Source organism: Gigantopelta aegis, chromosome 9 (genome assembly GCF_016097555.1).
Source record: "Gigantopelta aegis isolate Gae_Host chromosome 9, Gae_host_genome, whole genome shotgun sequence".
NCBI lineage: Eukaryota > Metazoa > Mollusca > Gastropoda > Neomphalida > Peltospiridae > Gigantopelta > Gigantopelta aegis.
The window spans coordinates 17673224-17685470 of record NC_054707.1 but is presented as its reverse complement, the minus strand read 5'-3'; the positions used below and the strand labels follow the sequence as shown (position 1 = coordinate 17685470).

Genomic DNA, 12247 nt, shown 5'->3' with positions numbered 1-12247 from the left:
AACCAGCGTGGTCAGTGTGCATGTTAGTTTTAGAGAACAAATCAAAGACATGTAAAAAAAACAGTTGAATTTGTTTGTATGTATATATATATATATATATATATATCTCTGTAGATAACAAATAAGGGTAGAGGCCCTTGTAAAACAGAAGTTTTACTTTTTAGTTTTATGAAAACAAATCAATGACGTAAAAAAAAACAATCACAGTGCATTTTAGTTTTAGAGAACAAATCAAAAACATGTAAAAAGATATTAAAAATTGTCAGTGTTTCTGATAGAAAGATATTTTTGGGTATGGCGTTATGGAATTGAATGCAACCACAGTCAATGGGGTTATTGGGGGGCCTCCCCCAGAAAGAAAATGAGTTAAGTTTAGTGTTAGGGTTAAAAACAATCATACAGTAATGATAAAAAGGGTTAAAAACAATCATACAGTAATGATAAAAAGGGTTAAAAACAATCATACAGTAATGATAAAAAGTAATTAATTTTATAAAAACGTTGACTTTAAAAAATAAAATCTGCCAAAATATTTAGGTATGACGCCATACTCATTTTACCCTCTGGCAGAAACTCTGATTGTATATATATTTGTAGACAACAAACAAGGGTAAAGGCCCTGTAAAACAGAAGCTTTAATTTTTAGTTTTATGAAAACAAATCAATGACATGCAAAAATATACATATATAAAATAGGAGCAAGGTCCCTGCAAAACAAACCAATGTAATCAGTATTATCTTTATGAAAACATATCAATGACATGCAACAAAATATATGCATAAAGAACATATTTGACACATGCGAAAGAGTATAAATAATCATAATAAATCTTTTGTGTGTAAACTCGTTCTTAGAATTTTTGAACATAAACTGTAAAAAAAATAAACACCTTTAATATAAAACACATCTGTACAGAGTAAAAATCCTTAAAAATTGTTACTGTATTAGGAACTAACTAGTTTTATCACTTAAGGCAACTTCACACGATACAAGTACCGAGTACGACAACAGCCGATTGTGACAAGACATCATTACGACTTTGGTTGTTATACAATCAGTTACACTCGCACGAGTGACTTGTATCGTGTGGAGTCGCCTTTAGTATTTCACCCACGCCAACCTTCTCTAATCAGAATTGTGCTACATAGTCCATTCACAGCAATCAACATACTAAATGGCAAACTTAAAAATAAACCCTCTTTTTCCCCCTCACCTTAGGGTACATAGCGATGCTTTCCTCTTGGCAGAGTATACAAGGATATATCCATGTGTAGGGTGATCTTGTAACACATTAGCAGCGTGGTACGATAGCACTTCAATTTCCACTCGCTGCTTGGTGAATTCTAAGAACATGTCTATAGTTAGCTTGTTTTGGTTTTGAAGCGACACTTGGCACAGTTCGTGATTTAGGAGCGGACCAAGTGGAACATCCACGGAATACTGATCACCACACATCATGCACATTTTCACCCTGCAAAAAGAAACGGAAAAAACAATGGGTCAGTGGCACATAAGCACGTTTTAACATCTGGTTATTTCACAGCTGAAAGCTGATGTGGAATGGCAGGTGTGTGATACAGATAGCCACAAAAGAAAAGCACCTGTCACAGTTGGAGATACAAGGACTGGGATGTGGAGGTGAACAGCAAAAGAAGTTGAAAAATAGGAGGAGTTGCCAGATCGTGAAGAAATGAGATGGAATTCAAAGGAGAGAAAGTAAAGAGGGCAGTGGGATTAAAAATAAATAAATAAATAAACAAAAAATTAAAATCTGGCTATTTAGTGGCTATAAAGATTCAGAAAAAAATCTGCAATTCCACCCCCACAAAACTAAAAACTCAATCCACAATCTGAAGAAAAGACTACTGATTGGTCACTGTTGTTTCTGATCCCATTACTGATGACCACACCAGCTGATGACTGTCCATGTCAAACAGGACCACAGTAACTGCAGACTTGGCCCCTGTACAACAAAGCAGATTTAAGCACAGGCCAAACAGAGCAACACTGGCTAACAAGCTTTGGGAAACCACCAAAAAGGAGTTGATACAGACAGCAGTATTTTCCAAATGAAAATGTAATCTAGATATTTGGGGATTATCTTATATAATCTTATGTTTCCGATCCAAAATCAGGGATTCAATGACAAGACAGCATACAGATTCACCTGTGAAATATAAGACTTGGAGTAACTGTTAAAATAGAGAAGAAAAAAAAAACAGACTGCTAATAAGGGAGATAAATCTTGTGAGGTATCAAACCTCTGTGATTAAATTCTGCTCTTTTCACACACAAGAATTCCACTGAATCAAATGTCTTGTCTACCATAAACTTATTCAGTGTCACTGTTCACTGCATCCATAGATGTTCCTCTCAATGCAATTCATGCTTTAGTTCTTTAAAAACAAATACAAATTTAATCAAGTTTTTGAACATGTACTTAGATAAACATTCAAAATGCACCTATAAACCAAGACCGGCCTAGGTGGTGTTGTGGTTAAGCCATCAGACATAAGGCTGGTAGGTACAGGGTTTGCAGCTCGGTACTGGCTCCCACCCTAAGCGAGTTTTAACAACTCAATGGGTAGGTGTATGATCACTACACCCTCTTCTCTCTCACTAACCACTAACAACTAACCCACTGTCCTGGACAGACAGCTCAGATAGCTGCGGTGTGTGCCCAGGAGAGCATGCTTGAACCTTAATTGGATCGAAAGAAGAAAGAAATGTTTGATTTAACGACACACTCAACACATTTTATTTACAGTTATATGGCGTCAGACATGGTTAAGGACCACACAGATTTTGAGAGGAAACCCGCTGTCGCCACTACATGGGCTACTCTTTCCGATTAGCAGCAAGGGATCTTTTATTTGCGCTTCCCACAGGCAGGATAGCACAAACCATGGCCTTTGTTGAACCAGTTATGAATCACTGGTCGGTGCAAGTGGTTTACACCTACCCATTGAGCCTTGCGGAGCACTCACTCAGGGTTTGGAGTCGGTATCTGGATTAAAAATCCCATGCCTCGACTGGGATCTGAAACCAATACCTACCAGCCGGTAGACCGATGGCCTAACCACGATGCCACCGAGGCCAGTCTAATTCGATAGAAGCACAAAAATAAGTTGAAATCAAATGAAATATAAACCAAGTTTCAATGATCTAGGACATATAGTTTTAGAAATTTGGACCTAAATGAGAAAATTAAACGGAGCTAAATGCTCAGATTTGAATTAAAAATAAACTATAATTATTACACTTTTTTTTTTAACATTGCATTAGGATGAATATACATAGATGCGACTACAAACCAAGTTTCACTGGCCTAGGACTTAAATTTGTGAGAAATGGGACTCAAAGCAAGAACTTAATTTTGGCATTAAAAGCAAAAATTGTTGTATGCCTCCGTCGAAAAATGAATATCTATATCACATATTTTTATTTTGTCAAGATGTCACATTCTAGCCAGTGCACCACAACAAATATATTAAAGGTCGTGGTATGTGCTATTCTGTCGGAGGATTGGTGAATATAAAAAATCCTTTGATACTAATGGTAAAATGTAGCGGGTTTCATTTCTAAGACTATGTCAAAATTACCAAATGTTTGACATCCAATAGATGATGATTAATAAATCAATGTGTATTAGTGGTGTTGTTAAACAAAACAAACTTTTCTCTTCTTTTTTGTTTGTCAAAAAATCTTATTTGTCACTACAGTGTTTGCACAATACCTGATATCGGGTTCAGCATACTGAGAGAGCAGCCAGCCCCCGAGACTGGCCGAACAGCGGGAAATCACCGCAGACAGCGCCTTGTGGATCTGCCTGGCAGAAAACTGCGATCTCTCATCCAAGTGGTCGTCTTCTGGAATGTGGATAAATTCTCCATGTAACCTGCAAAACAAAAGCTACATTATACCACATATCTAAAATGAAATAAAACATGCCATGCAAAGTGCAACCTAATTCTATGTCTTGGGTCCACTTAAATCCAAAACGGTATGCACACTCTAATGACAAAAAGTAACTTTTCAAAACAAAAACAAAAAATATATATGATTTTTTTAAAACTAAAATAAACTAAATAAATTGACTTGGTGACTGTAGTAATTAACTTTCTTATAACTTAATTATATATTAAAGTTTGAAGTTTGTTTTGTTTAACGACACCCCTTAGAGCACATCAATTTATTAATCATTGGCTGTTGGTATACATTAAAACTCACCAACTGTATTGTGTATCACTACTGAATATTTTAAAACAACTATTTAACATATCAAGACTTGTGCTAAAAACAAATCTGTTATGTGGTTTCTATATTATAAGGATGTTTGATGTAAAATAGGTTCATGCAAAGGACCCGAAACAAAGTTCCCAACAGGCACTGCCTAACTAGACTACATTATACACTCAACCACCCAATCAACCACCCAACCAACCACCTAACCAAACCACCCAACCACCTAATCAACCACCTTACCACCCACTCAACCAACCACCTACCCAACCACACGCCCATATAAACACACTCAGGAACATGTTTCTATATCCAGTTTCAAAATTCAATGGTATTAAATGTCTCACCTACCATAAAATGATTCAGTGCACTGTGATGAACATCCATAGGTGCAACCATAAACCAAGTTTCATTGACTTAGGACTTTAGTTTGTGAGAAACTGATCTGAACACGAAACTTTAACATTAACCTTTTGGTTCAAACATTGACACTGTCTCTGCTGCTGTCGAAAATGTAATACCTATATCTCACTTTTTTACTGCGTATGGGTGATATAAAAGTAGAAAACACACACAGGACAGACTCATAAATCTCAGATGGACAAGGCTATATAAACCTCAGAAATAACCCCTGGGCCACATTTTACAAAGCAATCTTAGTACATACGGTAGTGTGATCTTAGCGCTAAGACTGCTTCATAAAATGGGACCCAGAGGTTATTTCTGAGCAAAAATCACCCTAAGTACACAAGTACATACATAAGGTAGTTAACCTTCTGACCACTGCAGGCGTCATCACGCCAGTTGACATACTGTACACTGTATACAGTGCATTTCCCAATTCATATTTCCCGCCGTTTTGCACACGACACTCACTGGAAACATTTTTTCTTAACAGTGGAAAATACATTGGAAGTTTGTGTTCCTAAAGTGGTTTTCGGCAAGTATTTTCACTTGACAACAATGGCGACACGTCACAGTGATTTTCAGGGATTGATAGCGGATTGTGACAGCTAATTTGATAATAAATTTGATCTAATTTTTATTTGTGGGCCAACAACAGAAATCACCAAATTATGGGATATGAATCTAGTTTGTTTTAAAAAAAGAATTCTGGTCATAAAACTAAATTTATCCGAAATAATGGACATAAATACTGGACAGCTGGCTACAAATGCCTGTAAGTAAATGTAACTTTTTACATTTTTTGCCCATTTTAATCAGCCTTAACTGATCTAAAATATGATAAAAATGACAAAAACCCACAAAAATAATACTTAACTATTCATATATGAACTTTATTTTATGTATTTAAACATTTAAGTGAATATATGTGAGTAAAAATTATAAACTTGAACCCACTCAATGTGGTCTTTGTCAAAAATTAATCCAGTAGTCTAAAGGTTAAGCACTTAATGGTGATTTTAGCGCTAAAATCGTTCGTAAGATGGGACTCTGAACACCAGATTTAACCAGACGAGTGTGTGTACCTTCTGGCAAGATGTAGGCCTTCTTCATGGAGAATCTCGGCTTCCTTCTGACAGTGACTAGAGTTGTGGGCCTGGATGATGGCGATCGGGATGCCGTGCAGCGTCTGTTGTTCCTGCTCCAGGTCAGTGAACAGAGACTGCTCCAGGCTGGTCCGCACATACTCTAACGTATGCATCGAGTTGTACACACAAAGACAACCTGCATAAAATTACAATAAACATCATTAGCTATCCATACATACAAGTACAGTTTATTGCACATGCATGATCCACATAAATGTATGCACTGAGTTGTACACACAAAGACAACCTGCATAAAATTACAATAAACATCATTAGCTATCCATACATACAAGTACAGTTTATTGCACATGCATGATCCACATAAACAAGAATCTATTAATTAAATGTCCCACCTATCATAAACTGATTCAGTGAATACAGAAACAATTAATAAAGATTAATATAGTTATTTAAAAATAATAATAATAATAAAATAATAATAATAATAATAATAATAATAATTTAATAATAAAATAATAATAATAATAAAATAATAATAACAATAATTTAATTTAATAAAAAATTTTTTTTTTTTTAAAAAGCATTCAAATGAATATTCATGAATAAATAAAACTGTACACTTCATTGTTATGTCTATATTTATCTGTACTCACCGTGTGGTTTAAAGTTACCTGTGGCAAGAGCATTCTGTTCTAAACTAACATCCCCGTCTATTGGTCTGTAGTCTAAACTGTACACTTCATTGTTATGTCTATATTTATCTGTACTCACCGTGTGGTTTAAAGTTACCTGTGGCAAGAGCATTCTGTTCTAACTAACATCCCCGTCTATTGGTCTGTAGTCTAAACTGTACACTTCATTGTTATGTCTATATTTATCTGTACTCACCGTGTGGTTTAAAGTTAGCTGTGGCAAGAGCATTCTGTTCTAAACTAACATCCCCGTCTATTGGTCTGTAGTCTAAACTGTACACTTCATTGTTATGTCTTTATTTATCTGTACTCACCGTGTGGTTTAAAGTTAGCTGTGGCAAGAGCATTCTGTTCTAAACTAACATCCCCGTCTATTGGTCTGTAGTCTAAACTGTACACTTCATTGTTATGTCTTTATTTATCTGTACTCACCGTGTGGTTTAAAGTTAGCTGTGGCAAGAGCATTCTGTTCTAAACTAACATCCCCGTCTATTGGTCTGTAGTCTAAACTGTACACTTCATTGTTATGTCTTTATTTATCTGTACTCACCGTGTGGTTTAAAGTTAGCTGTGGCAAGAGCATTCTGTTCTAAACTAACATCCCCGTCTATTGGTCTGTAGTCTAAACTGTACACTTCATTGTTATGTCTTTATTTATCTGTACTCACCGTGTGGTTTAAAGTTAGCTGTGGCAAGAGCATTCTGTTCTAAACTAACATCCCCGTCTATTGGTCTGTAGTCTAAACTGTACACTTCATTGTTATGTCTTTATTTATCTGTACTCACCGTGTGGTTTAAAGTTAGCTGTGGCAAGAGCATTCTGTTCTAAACTAACATCCCCGTCTATTGGTCTGTAGTCTAAACTGTACACTTCATTGTTATGTCTTTATTTATCTGTACTCACCGTGTGGTTTAAAGTTAGCTGTGGCAAGAGCATTCTGTTCTAAACTAACATCCCCGTCTATTGGTCTGTAGTCTAAACTGTACACTTCATTGTTATGTCTATATTCATCTTCTGAGCAAAGATTCTGAAAAACAAACCCACCATTTATAGAATTACACATTAATTTTTTTTATAATAAAAACAAAATAATCACCACCTTCGAGTATTTACATTAACAGCTTTATCTATTCACCATGGATGGGAATTGGTGAACTGTAAAAAAAGAGGAAATCTAGAGGGGTCCCGGAATTTCTGAAACCATAGGTTAAAATTTCTGCCATCTGACACATTTTGGAGGAAAGGACGATTACAATGCGAGTAAACACAATGTTCCATGATAGGAAAACAGCTGATCCGAGGAGAATTCCCACCCCTGATTGACATCACCTGTGATATGTTGATCTATGTTTATGATGTCAGTATATGCAAGATACAATGCTCAAGATGTATGCTATCATTCATGAATGTGCTCAATACAACTCAAGCTGAAATAGATCAATATTGGTATACTTCACACATGGCCAAAAACAAAATTCAGTAATTATATGACATTTTATATAGGCTTTTTAGGTCGCCTATGGGGTTTTTTGGTCAAGTTTTGTTGGCCTTAGAAAAAAACAGAATTTGGCTAATGATTACCAAACAAAATATGTCAAATAGCTAGCAATTTTGTTTTGCCTAGTTAAAATCAGCATCCAAACAACTAAAAAAGGTAAGAGTTTAGTTACATTAGCTAATATGTTATATTATTTAAAAACATACCCTGATTTCTTTGTTCAGATCTATTGCAAGCCCCTCTTTACCAAGAAGCACCAAGTTGAGAGTTTTTTCTGCAGTCTCTGTAGAAACTCTCGATTCTACCTTCTCCGGTCTACAAGAGACAAAAATACATTGTACAGTGATATCTTACTTAGTGTACACAAACACACCCACACACAGTACAAACACGCACGCATGCACAGACATACCTTACACACACAGCACGCAGACATACCACATACCCACACACAGCATACACACAGACAGACACACACATAAATTAAAAATAAACTCTAAAGTCTAAATTTCACAACAACAAAACGTATCACAATCACAAATATAACGAGACAAGTGAATAAACATGGAAAAGCACAAACAATTGTTATTATTTTCCTAGATTATGTTATTTCGAGATTTTTAACATCACAGAATCGACCAAAAGGTTTTTTAGTGAAAGTCAGGGATAAACATTTGCAACTACAGTTTATTACTGTGCCAATCTACCAAAATAATACTGTCCGCTCATTTATAATGAAAGAAATTGCAAGATTTGTGAGAAAAAGACTAAGTCAATGACAACATTTACAAAAGAATTCGTAAAACAAAAATGTCTTATGCTTGTGTTTTAACAGTGGTAAGTGTTAAGACTCGCTGGATTGGTGCCGGACTCATAAAACCAACAAACACATAATCCTTATGGTACTTTAATTTTCCACCTAAACATTGTTTACCACTGACAAATGCTCACAAGAGTACCAGAGAGGTACATGGTACACAGTGACCTAGTAACAGCACTTATTACCCCAGCATATTTTCTCAGTGAGAAATATTCTGCGTTGGTCTAACGAGCAATATTATTGGACAATTTGACGCTTACAAACCAATGACTTTGTCGGTACTAAATATGACGTCATCACGATTTGACAAACACACAAAATGACGTCATGTAGTTTAAAGAGTTTGCCTTTAGGGGTCTCTGTTTTTGGTGTTAAATTAATAACAAAATGTCATTTTAATGCAATTCATTATAGATTTGGAAGCACAATAAAGAGAACTTGTGTTTTTTTAAATTATCTATGAACGTGATTAAATTACAACGTTATAGTAATTCTCAGAACAGTGCGTAAAGTGGTTTATATCGTTCCTATACAGGTTGGCCTTCGTGCATGTGCGTCGAAAATAAAGCCTTTTAGAGAAAAAATAGCTTTGGTAATAAATAGAATAACAAACTCGGTACCAGTTATTATCAAATTTATATCCCTCATGAAATAATTATCATTTGTCACTCGCTAAAGCTCATGACAACTGAAAATTATTTCACTCGGGACATAAATTTGATAATAACTGGTAACTTGTTTATTATCCTATATTTAACACACCACTATCCCAAGTTGCACTTGTCTTCAAGGTTTGATGATCCTATATAAATTGATATGTCCCAGACAAGGATTTCTTTTAATGTGTTGTAATGCATGAAAAGTAGGTCACTGTGACCTAGTAATGGAACTCAACACACTGCCATCCCAGATTATAATAGCATACACTGTTTGATGATCCTATATGAATTGATAAGGAAGATATGGCCCAGACAAAGATTTCTTTTAATCTGCAGTAATGCATGAAAAGTAGGTCACGGTGACCTTATAATTACACTCAACACATCATCATCCTTTGTTGTATTTTCATGCAAGGTTTGATGATTCTGTACGAATTCATAAGGAAGATATGGCCCAGATAAGGTTTTCTTTTAATGTGCATTAACGTGTGAAAAGTAGATCGCAATGACACAACAACATCTGAAGTTGTATTTGTATGCAAGGTTTAATGATCCTATATATGAATTGATCAGAACTGAAAAATTTATGAATGGAATGAAAATACTAATAGAATCAATAGGTAAATGTCAAACACTAACCTAGCTGCCTTCTGTGACAAAGCGTTTTCAACGAGGATGTCCACACAGCTGTACTTGAAGTAGCACCGATCTTTAGACGGACATTGGATGAAACCGAGGTGATTCAACACCATCACCTTCCGGTCTTCCTCCAGCTTCTGCAAAACTCTGTACCTGAAAAAATACCCATAACATATTATTAATATATTAGGGATGAAAATAAAACGGGATCAAAACCTAGTAATTAATTTAACGTTTGTCCAGATCAGGGGCGTTGCCAGCTTTTCAGAAGGGGGGCGACATTCTAGTTTATTTTATAAGGCAATTTAAAGATGATATATGAGATGTGAGCAAAAATTATTTTCGATTTTTGCCATTTTTAGTTTTTTTTTTAAATCATGCTGGCTCATAGGGGGGGGGGGGTCATATGAACCCCCTGACCCCCCCCCCCATGACGCCCTTGCAGATTCGCCAAATTGTTTGGTATTGTTGACGTTCAACTATATATTAGTAAATGTTAGTCTGTTATTTACATTTCTAGCCAATTAAAAAGTTAGACCAAGACTACATGTTTTTCTTATCAACATTAATGTAATGTAATGTAATGTAATGTCATTCCTTTAAAATGTGAAAACTGGGTTATAGGAAACAAAATACTTTTAAATTGGATGTGCCAAATATTTTGACATTTACCTGTTTTGAAGTTGGGGCTGTTTCAGAATTAAACCCAGAAGAGTAGCCAATTTTGTATTTACCCACCATCCACAAAATGAAACTGTATTTAAACAATATATGCTAACAATATACACATAGGGATGGCAGAAACCAGGCATACATTGTGAATAAGAATTAAGATCCACCCTGCTACATCATCAATGTGAATAAAAGGAAGGAAATGTTTTATTTAACAACGCACTCAACACATTTTATTTACAGTTATATGGCGTCAGACATATGGTCAAGGACCACACAGATATTGAGAGAGGAAACCCGCTGTCTCCACTTCATGGGCTACTCTGTTTGATTAACAGCAAGGGATCTTTTATATGCACCATCCCACAGATAGGGTAGTACATACCACAGCCTTTGATAGGCCATTCATGGTGCACTGGCTGGAACGAGAAATAGCCCAATGGGCCCACCGACGGGGATTGATCCCAGACCGACCGCTTTATCACTGGGCTGCGTCCCGCCCCCAATGTGAATAAGAGCCCTTATATATTGAATAAGACTGACAGTCTTTATAAGTAATTTAAATTTCCCATCATCACTGTGAATAATTCTGTCACAGATCTTATATGTAATTTCAATTTCCCATCATAAATGTGAATAATTCTGTCACAGCCCTTATATGTAATTTCAATTTCCCATCATAAATGTGAATAATTCTGTCACAGATCTTATATGTAATTTCAATTTCCCATCATCACTGTGAATAATTCTGTCACAGCCCTTATGTGTAATTTCAATTTCCCATTATCAAGGTGAATAATTTTGTCACAGACCTTATATGTAATTTCAATTTCCCATCATAAATGTGAATAATTCTGTCACAGATCTTATATGTAATTTCAATTTCCCATCATTACTGTGAATAATTCTGTCACATCCTTATGTGTAATTTCAATTTCCCATTATCAATGTGAATAATTTTGTCACAGACCTTATATGTAATTTCAATTTCCCATCATCACTGTGAATAATTTTGTCACAGCCCTTATGTGTAATTTAAATTTCCCATTATCACTGTGAATAATTCTGTCACAGATCTTATATGTAATTTCAATTTCCCATCATCACTGTGAATAATTTTGTCACAGCCCTTATGTGTAATTTAAATTTCCCATTATCACTGTGAATAATTCTGTCACAGACCTTATATGTAATTTCAATTTCCCATTATCAATGTGAATAATTCTGTCATAGCCCTTACGTGCAATTTCAATTTCCCATCATCACTGTGAATAATTCTGTCACAGATGGGCTATTTCTCGTTCCAGCCAGTGCACTATGACTGGTATTATCAAAAGCTGTGGCATGTGCTATCCTATCTGTGAGATTGTGCATATAAAAGATTCCTTGCTACTAATGGAAAAATGTAGCGGGTTTCCTCTCTCAGACCATATGTCGAAATTATCAAATATTTGACATACAACAGCTTATTAATCAATGTGGTCTCGGGCGGGACGTAGCTTAATGGTA

The 12247-nt window shown here is 35.5% G+C and overlaps 1 protein-coding gene across 1 annotated transcript in view; it reads right to left on the bottom strand.

Annotated features, from left to right (window-relative positions):
• The window catches only part of LOC121380899 (rho GTPase-activating protein 190-like), a 106094-nt gene that overhangs the window by 79765 nt on the left and 14082 nt on the right, over window positions 1-12247 (bottom strand). The window contains exons 5-10 of the mRNA XM_041509928.1: window positions 10067-10219; window positions 8155-8263; window positions 7354-7477; window positions 5734-5932; window positions 3738-3899; window positions 1215-1472 (exon numbers count right to left, since the gene is read on the bottom strand). Coding sequence (XP_041365862.1) covers window positions 1215-1472; window positions 3738-3899; window positions 5734-5932; window positions 7354-7477; window positions 8155-8263; window positions 10067-10219 — 1005 coding nt within the window. The remainder of the gene's footprint in view (window positions 1-1214; window positions 1473-3737; window positions 3900-5733; window positions 5933-7353; window positions 7478-8154; window positions 8264-10066; window positions 10220-12247) is intronic.